The 15,103-nt window shown below is 46.2% G+C and overlaps 1 protein-coding gene across 2 annotated transcripts in view; it reads left to right on the plus strand.

Annotated features, from left to right (window-relative positions):
- Positions 1 to 15,103, plus strand: part of VPS53 (VPS53 subunit of GARP complex) — a 68,272-nt gene that overhangs the window by 27,478 nt on the left and 25,691 nt on the right. Inside the window, exons 9-14 of one of the 2 annotated variants that reach the window (XM_075440040.1) lie at positions 846 to 989; positions 2,157 to 2,299; positions 2,993 to 3,134; positions 4,900 to 5,001; positions 8,388 to 8,482; positions 13,489 to 13,731. In XM_075440040.1, coding sequence (XP_075296155.1) covers positions 846 to 989; positions 2,157 to 2,299; positions 2,993 to 3,134; positions 4,900 to 5,001; positions 8,388 to 8,482; positions 13,489 to 13,731 — 869 coding nt within the window. The remainder of the gene's footprint in view (positions 1 to 845; positions 990 to 2,156; positions 2,300 to 2,992; positions 3,135 to 4,899; positions 5,002 to 8,387; positions 8,483 to 13,488; positions 13,732 to 15,103) is intronic. The other variant, XM_075440041.1, reaches the window with a different exon arrangement.

Below are 15,103 nucleotides of genomic sequence, written 5' to 3' on the forward strand. Positions count from 1 at the left end.
ACGCAGAAGGTGCCTGTTGTGTTTCGGGAAAGGCAAGCACAGGCTGTCTGTTGAGATGCCACCACCAAGTTTGTCTCCAGTTTACCCGGACAGCGCAGACACAGGTCTGGGCTAAGGGAGCAAATGTGCGCCCCCAAAACTGTGCATCCAACTGTTTGCAGACAGTGTGGGGGGAGAGGTGTCAATCTGAATTTATTTCAAAGTGAACGCTAGTTCTGTCTTCCAGAGTATCAGCTTTGCTGGTTTCTTCCTAAAGCTAGCAAGTACAGAGAAGAGAAAACTATTTGGAACAGATCCTTGATGAAGGGCAAATCTCTGTCCATGTAACGTAGCTTCGAAACAGCGTGTTTTGTAAAAATTCTTCTAAATTTTCTGTCTCTTCCACGAACATCATGGTGTGCCAGTACAGACCAGCAGATGCCACTTTAATTGTTGCAAGTTCATCATCTCTATAGGGCTTTTTCCCCCCATTAGTTTGGCCTTGCAGTTTTGCTTGTCCCACTTGTCAGCCGCTTCTCGTAGCTGTTCCTCGGAATATCCAGGGCTATGCAAGGCTTTGCAGAAGTGCTGGGACAATGATTCTTTCTGGAGGTGGAGCTGGCTGCCCTTCTGCGACAGGGAGCTTCCTGGCTGTTGAGAACAACTTTACGGCCAGCGAAGTGGAAGGAGCTGTTTTCTTCCAACAGAAGAGATGCTTAAGTGGTAATAAAGAGTAGCAGCAGAAGCACCAAAAAGAGAAGAATAATTGGAAAGGATGAAAACAAGATAACCTGGATGCAGCACAATTTACAGTCACACATTCAGCTATTTAACCTTAAATCGTTTGTTCCTGTTTATTTTGCTAGAGGCCTGGTGGACCCAGCAATGTCCTACGTGATGCGTGTCTGGTCGCCAATGTCCTGGATCCCAGAATCAAACAGGAAATCATCAAGAAATTTATTAAACAACACCTCTCGGAGTACCTGGTCCTTTTCCAGGAAAACCAAGATGTAAGGGAAGCTTAGCGAGCGACATTTGGAATTCGCATTTTGCTCTGCTGGCGTTCACAGAGTGCGCGTTTCCCCAGGTTCCTGTGGTGAAATGTTTTTAACCCGAGGGCTCGGAAGCGGGGACACGGGGGTGTGGTGTGGACTGATGGGTGAGTCGGGAGGCAGCGTCGTCTCTGCCAGGATGAGTGCCTCCCGCCTTAGACCTCGGTTTCATGGATCAGCACTGGAAATGTTTTCCCCTCGTACAGCAAAGAAATAAATTCAGGTTAAATATACTTCTTGCCCTGTAAAGGGTTGAAAAATTAAGCTCTGAAAATTGCAAACCCCAAAACTGTAAAAAACAGCAGCACCTCCCCCGAAACAAACAAGAAAAGCCCAAAATGCCAAAAAAGGCGGGGAAGGGATTTCCAGGGAGTGGATTAATCTTTGCAGCTAATTTTTAAACTTCCTGTGCTGATGCTAACAGCTTTTTAAAAATTTAATATAATCATTTTGGATTTGAAAAACAACAAACGAAAACCAATTTTGGATCAAAATGTATTTTAACAATTTTGAAATTTTGATGATTTGTGACAAAGAAGGGGATAAAGGCTAAAATCTAAAGTGCTATTTTAAATAGCATTTTTCCGTCAAAGTTTTTTGGATTAATCTTTCTACTTTTTGACCAGAAAGTAATAATATTTGAGGGGGAAAATACCCATCCTGCTCATATTGTCAGAATTCGTGTAGAGGTTTGTGGGCCCACAGTCCCCAGAGTGTGAAAACCAGCTGTGTGAAAACCAGCTGAATGTTAGAATCCAGGAATTCCTGCATTTTCATCCCAGTGTTGACTTAGATTTGTCTGTCTGCAAAACAAAGAAAGAGGGTAGGATCAAATGAATTATGATTGGATTGAGTTTTCAATAGCACCTACGTGATTTAGGAGTGCTGTTATCCTTGTTTTCAACAGAACTTGCTCACTTAATTCACACCAGGTAGGGTTTTCAGTCTGGCGTGTGCTTCAGCACTTTGAAGAATGACTGTTAACATTCAAGGTGTTATTAATAGTGGTCAGGTTAGCTTTGATCGATAGCCCACGCTCCTCTGTGAAGCTACAGCAGCCCAGTTAAGCAACCAGGCTGAATATTAGCAGCTGCCGCTGTTAAAGATGTTCTCTGTCTTATTCAGGTGGCCTGGCTGGATAAGATTGACCGGCGCTATGCTTGGATAAAGCGTCAGCTGGTGGACTACGAGGAGAAGTACGGGCGGATGTTTCCCCAGGAGTGGTGCATGACGGAGCGCATCGCTGTGGAGTTCTGCCACGTCACGAGGTGAGCGTCTGGGGAGCTCACGGTGCTTCCCGGGGGAGCCACCGTCCCTAAAACAGAAGGATGGCTTGTCTTTCGCCAGATTGGTCGTATACCCATGGGACTTTAAAGGCAGTCTTCGAATATCTGTGTAGAATTGTCCATGATTAAAAGCAAGTGGGGAGTGAAAACCCTGAGAAGTATCACAAGAACTGCATGTGCTGTTGAGGGAGTGAGGTGATGTGGAAATGAATTTTCAGTGTAACAGAGGTAAAAATCAGCCATATCCGAGGCCAAGTGAAATCGCGTGAGCTGGCTATGGTGTGACTGCCTTGCACCGTGCTCTTTGCCAGCCAGAGACAGGGGACCCGAGGAAGGTGCCAGCTGGAGTCCCAGTAGCACCATTGCCTTTGTTCTGGGACCCCAGTCGGAGACACTGCGCTTCCCAAGGTTTGATGCTGTGGCTGTTGCTGGCTGCAGTGGTGCGCTGGGTGTTAGGAGGTGGGGTCCTGTTACCCACAGAGCTCTAAACAACTGCAGTTGTGTTTGAAATGTGATCTGTAAAATGGTTTTATGTTAGAGAGCATCTTAGGGATTAGCTCAAATTTTGTGCTGAAAGTGTCTCTAGGGAATAGACTGAACTACAATCTTAGGTTTCAAATCTTTCTCTTTGTAGAAAACCACATTTTTTTTCTGTTTTTCCCCTCTCTCTTTCAGGGCAGAGCTTGCTAAGATAATGCGCACGAGAGCAAAGGAGATCGAGGTGAAATTGCTTTTGTTTGCAATTCAGAGGACAACCAACTTTGAAGGACTTCTGGCTAAACGCTTCTCAGGTTGCACTCTAGCTGATGGGACAGTGGTAAGGGGATTTCTAAAGAGCAGCCCTTCAGTCCACAGGGAGAATCAGCCCCCTCTCGCACATAGCTGTGGTAATGGTCAGGCGTTGGAACAGGCTGCCCAGGGAAGTGGCTGGGTCACCACCCCTGGAGGTGTTCAAAAAATGTGTAGATGTGGCACTTTGGGACGTGGTTTAGCAGGCATGGTGGTGTTGGGGTGACGGTTGGACTTGATGATCTGAGAGGTCTTTTCCAACCTTAATGGTTCCATGATTCCATGAATGGGAGACTGCAGAAAGTGTCACCCAGAGCCTCCTCTTGTGCTGGCATGTTAGAGGGTTTAGTGTGACCGTGCTTAGTGGGTTGTGATTGGGAAGGTGATTCTTGATCTTGCGGACTGTGGTAGAGACTGCTTGTGAGCTCTTTTGATTCTCTTGGGCCCTGTGCTGTTTGCAACTGAAGCTGCATTGCTGTGGAGAACCACAAAGTAATTATGGTGTGGTGACTGCATTATAATGTCTGTTCTCTGCATGTCAGTGACACATTATAACTAAAAGTCCCCTCATCTCTTGGTTTCTAGTTACGACACGTTCACCGCATGGTACCAACTTTCAATCCCACATTGTCCGTTGGGTTTGTCTTACTTACAGGGGCGTCGGTAACTTCTACTTTTCGCTGTCTCCTTTGGTAGGTTGTAAAGGCAGAGCCAAGAGAAACAGCTCCGTGAATATCTCTGGGGTCATCTCTGTGCTTTTTCTGCCTGAAATCTCAGCCAAAAGCTCTGCCAGCCAAATGCCCTGGGAGCACAGAGCCCACGTGTGGCTCAGAAGCTGCTGCTTTGAGGTTGGCTTCCCTGTCCAGCTGGTGTCTTGAAGCCTGCTTGGATGTGATAATTCAGCCTATGAGGCGAGCCTGCTGGGCCTGTCTGTAATTTGCTGCGGATCAGTAGGTGCCGCTAATTAAAAAGGGAAGTCCTGTAAGGTTTTCCTCCTGGCTGAATTTAGATCTCTCAAGAATATAGCTTTATTTTTCTGACAAATTTCATACGAAATTTGTAGCTTTAATTAAATTGGCTTCACTGGGTTGTTATCCCTTTGGAGAAGGTAGGCACAGAAGCTGCTATAACTGAGAAAAACAGAAGGGGAGGGTGTGGCTTGAAATAAAAAAAAATCCTCGCTGTCCCCCTTTCTGAGCTGCCTAGAGGCTGTGACACTCTGGATGTCATCGTCTGACCTGTTTTATACACAAAATGAAGGCCAGAATTTTAAGTGGCTACCTAGCGAGTGCACATGGGGACGAGCAGTCTGGTGGGAGCCGCAGTGCGGGATTTACTGCAGCGGCTGAGTTTTGGGGCTGCTGTCGTGCGTCCTCCCCCTGGACACCACATACCTGGGGGTGCCTGGGGGTGTGTGGTTTGGGAGGGTGGAAATTTGGCACTGGTTAAAATGCCCCTTGCAGGGACAATTTGGGCGGAGTGAGTGAGCATGGGTGTGAGAGAAGCAGGCTGTAAGAGGGTGCTGAGGATGAAGGGTGCTGGTGGAGCGATGGAGAGGGAGCTAGACTCCCTCTGTGGGAGTGGGAGCCTGTAGTAGCCCTGTAGTAGGAGGGAGCGTGCTCTAACCTTGGTGGCGAGGCACTGGCTAGCACTCTGCAGTCCCCTCTGTGCTCGGAGAGGACGAACTGCTGTGAAGGGCTTTGAAGGGCTCAGTAAAGCAGAACGTGGATGCAGCTGTGTGTGAGAGGGGTCAGAACGGACTGTTCTCTCAGGAGCTTCCTCTTTTTTAACAGAAGAAGCCAGAAGTGCCACCTCCCTCCACCAACCCCTTTCTGGAAGATGAAACTGGGACAGAGACAGATGAGATTGTGATCGAGAAAAGTGATATGGACAAAGTAAGTCTTTGAAGTTCTCCGGTTGTCAGTGAGGCAGTCTCTGTGTCAAAATCTCTAGTGGTGCCTAAGCTTTTCCCATCGCATTGATTTGAAAGATTTGTTTTCACAGCAATTAATTTAGCACCGTTTTGATCCTCTGTGCAGCGTACGGGCTCCCAGTACGATCATGGTTTGCTCTGGCTCATTTCACTGCAACCAAAGCAATCTTTATTTCAGTTAATAGTGCAGAGACAGTCCTGCCACATGAGGGTGAGTTGGATTCTGCTCTAGCCCATACAGCAACAGCTCAGATGTCACTACAGGATTTCTGTCAAAGAAAGATGAACTAGCATAACTGGGTTTTCAGAGCCCAGAAGCAGCTCCCACTGCAAGCAGTTGCAATTTGTATTTTGCCTTGTTGGCCAAAGTCAGTCTGGAGTCACTAGGCAACTCGTGGAACTTTCAAGTGTCAGTTTGAGTAGATTTTTCACTTCAAATATATTACTTCTGGGATTTTTATCTCTACAGTGCTTTTCATCCACTGCCTCTGCAAAGCAGGCAACACCTAACCGCTTGTAAAAGCACTGGGTTTCCAAAGCCCTCTGCAAGCATTAAAGGAGTGAACAGTAAACGCAATTGTTTTAATTGGCGCCCGTGTCAAAGCCTGTAAGCCTCATATTCTTTACTCACCAGTCAGATATTTTCTGAGTGTTCAGTTGTAAGTTGCTTGGAGAGGGTGAGTTTCAGCCCTGTAAATGGGCCAGGTGTAGGTGGTATCCTGATGGATGACCACGTGTCCGTGCCCCTGGGCGGATCAGGAGGTGGTAGCTCTCCACCAGCGTAGTGTGGTGCACTGCGTCCACTCCAGATTTGCCCATGAGCAGGGCAGCCCTCTGCCTTCCACCCACAGCAGAAGTCCTGAAACAGAATGATTAAGCAAAGTTTTGCTCTTCCCATTAAAATATAACTTGGACAGTTAGCATTGGCTGGACTTCATCAGTGATCTGGAAGACAGAGATTGGGAACTTGGGGAGACACGTGTATGGTGTAGTTTTTGTGAAGAGCTTGTAATGGCTGGAAGAAGGTTGGCTCTGATGTGCCATGCTGGGGTGAGAAGACGTCCTTGGAGAAGTCTATAGTGCTAGAAGATATAGTGCTAGAAGGCACTCAGAAGAGATAATTGCAATAATTAGGCTGCTCAGGGCTGGTTTTAGTGAAGAGTACAACGCACTGGCCCGGCCAGCAGCAGCTCAGGTGCTTCTGAGAAAGGAGCCGCTCTGCTCCCTGTACACGGGGAGGCTGGTGCAAAGCCATGCACTGAGCTACCCCTTGAAATGCTGTTTGTGGCGAGGTTGCCCTCTCCTTCTGGGTATGCCCTGTGTTAGTGCTCACAACGCAGTGCTGGACTCCGCTGCAAGGGCGGCTGCCAAATGGGAGCCCCGTAGGCTCCAATATTTCAGTTTCAAGGCGCCAGCAGCTGGTGGGTAGTGCTGGTGGGTTCGTGTTGGAGGTCTCGTCTGCTGCTGTCGCTAGCTGAAGAAAAGGGACGGGAAGAGTTGAAGATGAAGAGTTTTGAGTGGTAGAGCTCTTCCAAGACATTGGTCATGAGAATTCAAGACAGTTGGGAGTGTAAGAAGGAGCACAAGAGTTTGGGGGGGGAAATCCATGTTAAAAAAGAACCTCTTTTAGTGGTCCTAGCTGTTCAATTTAATCTGTTTACTTTGGATAGTAATGAAAGGAAACTGGGCCAGCTGCAGACCTCCTTACTGTGACAACAGTAACCTTTTATTATTTCCATCAAACTCAAGGAGGAAATAGCTTAAACATCTGCAGCTTTTGGACAGGATTGCACACTCAGAAATACAGCTTCACTGCTACTGTTAAAAGACTTAGTATTCTCCCCACCAGACATGCTGGGAGCAGCGTGATGCAGAGACACACGCGGACACGCAGAAAACCAGTCCTGCATTAGGAGCTGGCTCTTCCAGCCTGGTAAATCGTAAACATCATGAATCTGCAAGCTTGTGTCGGCACTGCCATCCTGGAGACTTGGCGACTGGAAGGTTTCTGTAATTACCACCTATTGTTTGCCTCCTGGCTCCGATGCGCGTGTGCATCCGGCAGAAACGGGCAGGCACTGGCAAAGGGGCTGGGGTGGAGAATGCTGGCTGGTGGCTCTCTCCCAAAGCTGTAAAAACTTACATTCTCCAGTCATGCTCTCAGTGAGAAGGTTAATGAAGCCGGTCTCGTAGAGGTGGTCTGGTCTCCATAAAACCGTTTGCTCGCTTTAGGTTTGCAGCCATATGTTAGTATTCATTGTGTCTATGAGTCTTAATTATTTCTGAGAAATGCTTGCCATGTCATTCTTTGCTATTTCTGCAAATGACTTTGTGCCACTTCCTCTGTTATTTAGGAGGGTATGTCCTTTAGGCTCTCTTATTTTCCTTTTCTTACGCTAAAAAAAAAATTTCCACTGGAAAAGTTCGTATCTTCATTGGCTGGGAGCTGATTCTGGCGTTTCGCAGAGAGAGGCAAGAATTCCATTCCCGACTCACTGCAGCCCTCTTTGCAGGCAGTGAAAAATTGTCAGCTTGCCAGCAAGCAACGAGAAAAATTGTCTTTTGGTAAAACAAAATTAAAATCTAGCTGTAGGGCAAAGATGAGCTTAAAGGCCTGGTACTTAAACGTGCAGAAGTTTAAGCATATGAGTAGTCCCAGTGGCTTCAGTGGGATGTGCTTGGCCACTGTGTAGGATGTAGTACTGACCGAAAATGAGAGCAAACGGGATGGCTCCCAAATGGCGTATGTGCTTAATGCTCTAAATGTGATTTTAAAATAGAAGTCTTTGCATCCCCAGAAAAGTGTTTCATGGTGAAAGCAGTCCTGTAATGTTGCCTGTATAATTCCAGCTCCTCCAGTAATTGTGTTCTGTTTACCTAAATAAAATTCATCCAGATGAAGTCTGTAACTTTGAGTTATTATCCTTAACGTTCTGAAATGGAGGGATTTTTCAGTGTTGCTTCCAAGTAACTGCTGCGTTTCATTCCAGAGGTGACTAGTGGAGCCTTGTTACTGGTGGAAGAGTTCAGCATGGTTTTATTTATGAACTGCGTGAAGCTTCTTCTACTGAAATCTCTTTGCATGCAGCAGTCTTCTCTTTAAGGATAAGAATATTTTACAAGTGAAAAGAGAATTCCTTGGAACACTAACAGCTCTGTAAGAGGGAGGGAAGACTCAGGCACACTGACCCCATATATACTGTTGATTATATGCCTTTGATGATTTGACAGCAAATTTCTGTGCTGTGATATTTCTAAGACTTAGATCCTTCTGTGCTGTTGCATTACTGTTTCTGCTAGGCCGTACAGGGCGGGTTTGAAACCAACACTCTACATGTTTTCTTACAGCCAAAGAAGCCAAAGGTACCTGACAATCCTTTTCACGGCATTGTTTCCAAGTGCTTTGAGCCTCACCTGTATGTGTACATCGAGTCCCAGGACAAGTGAGTAGCCAGCGTGCACTTTGGGGTTGGTTTGCTTTAGAATCTGTGTTGCAGTGGGATTGTGCTAGATTCTGTACTCAAGCTGCAGAGAATTAATTTCTTGGAAGTTGGTTTCCTCATCTCATCAGGAGCAGTATTCGTGGCTCAAAAATTTAGAACGAGTGGGACCTTTTCTTAGGCAAAAATGTGCGCTCGGAGGGCTACGGATGTTGGTTTTGTCTGGAATTGCGAAGGCCTGCAGGAACGATGCCCGCTGCCTTTCTGCGGAAGAGGCTTAGCTTTTCTGAAATTGCTTCTGTTGCCTCTGCAATTCCCACTGCAGACGTATGCCTTTCTTTCGTCTCGTGTCTTCCACAAATAGTAGGTTTGCTTTTTCTGTGAAATACACATGTGGCTTTGTGGCAGAGGAGTTTCAAGGTTTGCTTTGTAGAAATAAGTTATTTGAGATCCTGAGATGAAAGCTGCTGTAGATGAGCTGGCTGTAAGATAACATTATCGTCACTCACAGATTGGGACTTTGTCAGGGGCTTTAATCCCTGGAACCCTTCTTCATCTTCCTCTTTGACTTGCAGCAAAATAACTTGAATGAAAGGAGCTTTTGGCTTAGAGCTCTGAGAAGTTTTTAGAGCTCTCACCACACTTTGTTGTGCACCTTGATTCACACCAGGGTTTAAATGATGTCTCTGTAACAACTGCAGTGCCAGCTGGGAGAGGAGATAGTTGAAAAAGGTTTAACACGCTCTTTTAGTGCAGGTTAGTGACTGGAAAGGAGAGAGAAAGAGGTGCCTGCCTCATGCAACTCATCGGTCTATGCCCTTCTATCTTCCAAGGACTTACACATGAGAGAGTGCGTAACTCGAGGCGTGTAGCGTCCTGCTTTTGTCCAGACTCCAAGACAGCCGTCTTTGAAAAGGTTTCCCGTGTCCCGTCAACCTTTCATGCTTGTAGAAAATGAAATAAATAAAACCTTGCACAATGGTCTGTCGTGCTGGGTTGAGGTTCCGCTCTGCAGTAGAACAAAGGGAAGCAGATATTTCCCCGCCCTGCCCTCCGCCAACTGAGCACTGACTGGTTTGAATATTTCTTCCCTGCTCACTGGGGGCCATTTTAATCCCCGTTTTGGTAATTCTACCCCACTGCGTTCCTAGGCCTTTCAGTTGCTTTTTTTTTTTTTTCCCTTTTCCTTTACAATCCTGAGATGTTTTATATTAGCTTTATAGCCGCAGGCTGCAAGGAGTTCAAAGAAGAACTGCCACAGTATTCCCCATGCGGCCCCTGTCTGCCAAAAACCGCTTTCCTTTACGATTTCTCTCTTCTTCTCCCTTTGATTGAACTTTTGAGGAATCTGTCACTGATGCCTGAAAATGAGTTGCTTAGATAATTAATTGTATGTTTGGGCTCTGAATAGGGAGAGTAGTGTGACAGTTTTGTTCATCATTGCCTGAAGTCTGTGGCAGAAAGCAACCTGGACCTTTTCTCCTGAAAAAATGTTTCCATACCCATTTAGAGAAACACAGTGCCAACATCTGTAGCAATTTAAGAGGAGACACCTGACAGAAAGACTTTCAAGATGCTGCTCTCCACCCTTAGCTGCAGTGTAAATATCAGATTTCTCAACAGCGACGCAGATTTCATTTCTGCCCCGTTGGGCTGTGTCTTCAGCTCCTCTGTGGTCTGGTGGAGGTTCAGGAGCGTCCGCCTGTGAGCTAAGCTGTGCTGCGGGAGCGAAGGAAGAGCTCTGTCGGGTCTGCAGTGCAGAGGGTGGGCAGAGCTGGGGTTAAGTGTGCTAAAATGTACGTGTGCATTCAGGTTGTTCGGAAAACTGGCAGTTTATCTTTGCGGCCTCGTGAGCAGAGGAGCTTCCAAAATACGCAGTCCATGGAAGCTGTCCTACAAGTGGTCCGGACACCGTTGTGTCCTTCCCCAGTGCCCACCAGACACCAACTGCTCACATCACTGAACAGACCAACTCACTAAGCACCATGTTCTTCTCCCATGCTGCTGAGGAGATGCCTGCTTCCTCTTGTGATTGCCAGAGATGCAGAAAAAACACTGGATAGTTGGAGTGGCAGAACAAAGGAAAGAAAGGATTTAAGGACCAGAATAAAATTCCCTTTATTATTGCATTTCATATTTTCTCTTGGTTAGATTTGGAGACTTCTTGCTTCCAATAAATATGCTACTGTTAGGAAAGACATCTGTGTTACCAGAGAATTTGCTGTGAGCTTTTTTGCAGAGCCTATTTAGAGAAAATGTTCATTTTTTGTAGTTCTCCTGCCTTCTCCGTGTTTCGTCTCCCAGTAGCTTTTTCTGCCAAATTCTTTGTGCTCCCAGTGTACCACACAGTTTGTTAACCTGCAGATTGTATCTGGGCCAGCTGAGGCTAATGTGGAAGTTTGACTGACATCAACTGAGGTGCACATTAGTAATATATTAGTTCCCTTAGTGCACAATATCCTGATGTCTTGCTTGTGTCAATGCCGTGCTGAAAGAAGAGCAGTCCTCGTGGCCTGCCTTTGACGGGCAGTTTGTCCAGGTTAGGATCAGAACAAGCCCGAAGCTCTAGCGCTGCTCTCCCAGCTCCTATGGACAGCTGCATTTGCTCGTGCATCCCAGCTGACAAGATCTTGGGGGACTGGGGAAATGTAGCTACATTTCACTTTGCCTCGGAGAAGAGGAGAACATGTGGAGCAAGCATAAAGAAACAAAAGCCATCGACATTCCTCACTGTGCCTTGAGACTGAGAGGGGGAAAAACAAAAAAAAAAGAGTGGCTGTTGAACACTGAGAAAGCTCCACTTTGTTGCCCAGATGGAGCAAAGCGGAGATGCAGAGGTGGAAATGCAGCTGTTTAATTTAGTGAGACTTTTGACAAGGAGCAAGCCCCGTCCGCTTGACTTGAGAACCTGAAGGAACGCTGCAGCTCGCAGCCCGTGTGAGCCCTCCCGCAGCAGCCCTCTGCTTGGCTCTCCTACGGCTGCGGGGGGAGGGAGGTTTCGCTTCGCTGTGGTCGAATACAATCAATGCTTCGGTTCAGCCTTCAATTGCTCGTGCCAGTGTAGAGATTTATCACATCAGTTGAGCGGCCTGATGTTTTTACAGTTCTTGTAACAAAGCCGAGGAACTGGGTGTGTGTGTGGAATCAGAGCTATGTGAAGTACTCAAAGCAGCAAGCAGTAAGCATGAAAAAAGGGGCTACTTGTCTTTGCAAAAGCCAATGAGCCTAGCTCGAGCCAGAGAGCCTTGCTTGGGGATTTAAAGCCGTGATATTGCAGACGCGTTTCTGTAGATGAGTTTGGCCCAGTGAATCCTCCATGGCGTGCGTTTGGTGCAGCAATCTGTAAGTTTATCAAGGAAGAGCCAGGTCGCCTTTTCCATTGGTGCACCATTTTGAACTCTTTGGTAAACTGGAATTGCAGTGGTTTTTCTCTTTCACAAGATGAAAAGAAATTAAAAACAGAAACTGGGGAAGAGTTTTCATTGTTGGTGGGTTTTTTGCTCATTCGTTGGCAGAGGTGAGTGACGAAGTGCTGCAGAGTCTCAGCTGCTGTGCCATCGGTAACGCTGTACCCATCCTGGGACACCCTAAAGCAGTCTCTGTGCGTGAGCTCTCCTGTTGTGCTGGATGCCCTGGCCTAAAATTAGGAGAACATTTCACTTTGAAACTCTCCGACAGGCTTTTGAAGAAGAGTTTTTGTTTCTATGGACAGCATTGCAATTCTGTCAGATAAGTTTGTTCATGAAAAATAACGATAATATACTAACTATGAAGTGATGTGCTTTTTTTTTTTCTTTTAGTGATAGTTCAGTTTCTTACAGAAGTTGCAGTTCCGGTTCTTTCTTCTCCCACTCTCCTTCTAAGGATTTGGCTTTTTACTTGGGTACCCTGGATCATGGCACGGCACAGCCGTTACACCCTCAGCAGTGAGAGGGGCGAAGGCTGTACCGAGGGAAGGGGGAGCAGGGGGAGGTGGACCCAAGACCGTAATGGAAACGGGGATATAAAATACAGGAACTTCACAACTCCTTTTGGTCAGCAGAGTGCCCCTCTGTCGTCGGAAATCTCTTTGTATTCCTCAAAAGCCAGAGTTCCCTGTGGAAGGCTTGCGTGTGTGTGTGTGTCTGGGGGAGGAGGTTTGTTGCTGTAATGGAGTTCATCTGGCAAAGGTTCCTCTCCTTAGCTGAGCTCTGGTGTCACGAGGGCTGGTCGTGGCTGCCGACACGGATGCGCTTCTCTGGAGGAGGAGGACTGAAGGAACTCCCCGGGATCAGAAGACTTCTTTGGTTCTGTATTGATGGTTCTGGCCCTCTGCCATGCTAAAAAGCCTTTTTGTCATGATGAAACGGTGGAGTAAAGGTTATTGTTGCCTAAAATCCAAAATATTTGAGTAAGGATCAGGTTATAATGGATCACTGGAGACAGTAGGAGGGCTTTTTGTGCTTTTAAAAAGAGTTTAAATAGGAAGTGCGCTTTGCACTCATGCTAAATAAAACTTTTTTAAAGGATGTGTGAAGTTGTGCAAAACCAGGTGGTATCCAAATGGGACCAAGAAATGGCAAACGGTACACCACTTTGAGCACATCCCTTTAAAAGCTGTATTCCCTGAGGTCTGCTGCGGAGACCGCTGATATGGGAAGCCCGACTGTTCCTTTTGCCGGTGCCAGGAATGAAACTGGAGCATAGGCTTTATGCACTTGCATCAGATGTGCTGAACCCAGTCCTGGCAAACTGGCGAGCTTTTATATGTGACTGGAGAACAGATTGAAGCTGCCGCTGAAACTCTTGAGTACAGAAGGTCGTTACTCATCGGTCCAGTCCTCGTTATTGTGTGAGGTTTGTGCTGAGAGGGCGGAGATAAGAAAGGGCTGGAACATTCAACTGCTAAATCTGAATGGGTTTGGTGGTGTCACAAGACAGGGCATCTGGTTTTAAGCATTATTCTCTCTCTTCCCTCCGTTTCCTCCTCCAATGTACTGAAATATCTTTCCGTTGTTCCCTGGCATCAGAAATCTGGGCGAACTGATCGACAGGTTTGTGTCTGACTTCAAGGCTCAGGGTGCCCCCAAGCCCAGCGTGGATGAAGGAGGAGCCGTCCTGCCCAGCTGCGCCGACCTCTTCGTCTACTACAAGAAGTGCATGGTGCAGTGCTCCCAGCTCAGCACGGGCGAGCCGATGATAGCCCTGACCACCATATTCCAGAAGTACCTTCGGGAATACGCCTGGAAAATTCTGTCTGGAAACCTGCCCAAGTGAGTTTCGCTTCCCAAACGCTGCAGCACCGTCTGGTGAGACGCTCCAGTGAGGAGCAGATGCTTTGTAAAGAGAATGAATAAATACGTACTTGTGAACACGGTCAAAGAAACCACATAGCATCAATGCCACCGCATTTTCTTCACAATTTTCTCAGAAATTTGGTTTGTTACACTGAGAAACAGCAAGAGACGAAATGGACAGTCACGGCGTTGTTTGTGTTTTAAGGGCCCCTTGAGGATAGCTTCATATTTAGCTTTTATTAGCAGTCAGATTTACAGTTTCTTGAAGTTCCTTTTGAAATACCAGCCCAAGTCTCTTCAGAGAGGTCTGGCTTTCAGAATTGCACTTAACCCTGCTGCTTGGGTAACAAATTCATGTTGTGATTCGTAGCTGCCTTAGCTCAACATTATGCATATAATAATTTATAATTTGTGTGATGCTAAAGTGCTTACCTCCAACTCCCTCTGCTCTGCAACATTTTATATTCATATGAATGAAATATGTAGATGTAAATCCAGTGAAAATAAAGGAAATCATTACAAGTTTGCACCAATATGGGTAAGTGTACAGGGTAAAGGAGCTCCTTGAGATATTGCCAGCCTTAACTACAGACAATTTTGTGTGCTACTTACCATCTTCAGTTTGTTTCCCTTGTAAACCTGGGAGCAGCAGAATGAATTTCTCAAACCAGTAAAATCTTTTACAGATGGAAGAGGAGAGGGTTACATCCAGACAAGTGGAAAGATAAATTTAATGTGCATTCTCCATCAGACCTCAGTTGCATTCTTTATACACATTTTTTTGTGTGCTCCATTTTTGCTGTCCAAGATAAATATCACTGTCCTATTTTTTTAATGGATTTGGATTATAAAGAGTTGAGAGGTAGGGAATTTCCTGACTCTGAACTCTTCTGAGTCTTTCTCTGTTGATACACAGCCATTAATCACTGGAAGACGGTGGAAAGAAGCTGTGTCTTCTATAATTTACTGTGTTGATATCATCGGTTTTTAAAACAGGTTACCAAAGTTTCAAATGCATGCTGACATCTGTTTGATACTGAGGAGATAACTATGACAAGCTGCCTGATAGTTACTGAGATTTGTCTGTAATCTTTAATTAGATTTTGAGTAACTGGCGGTGAAGGTGAATCTGGCTGGGGAGAGCTGTATCCCACGTGCATCCTAAGCTACCACGCTGTGAAGGAGTGAGTTGTCCTTTGCCTGAAGACTTGATACAAAGTTCTGTTCGTCTTTCTAAAAGAGATACCTTAACCAAAATAGCTGTTGTGGGTTTGATGTGGAACGACACTGACCTGTGTTGCACAGAGCAACGGACTTTGTGGTCAGGAGGACTTTTTATGGCATTGAA

This window comes from Opisthocomus hoazin, chromosome 20 (assembly GCF_030867145.1).
Source record: "Opisthocomus hoazin isolate bOpiHoa1 chromosome 20, bOpiHoa1.hap1, whole genome shotgun sequence".
Taxonomy (NCBI): domain Eukaryota; kingdom Metazoa; phylum Chordata; class Aves; order Opisthocomiformes; family Opisthocomidae; genus Opisthocomus; species Opisthocomus hoazin.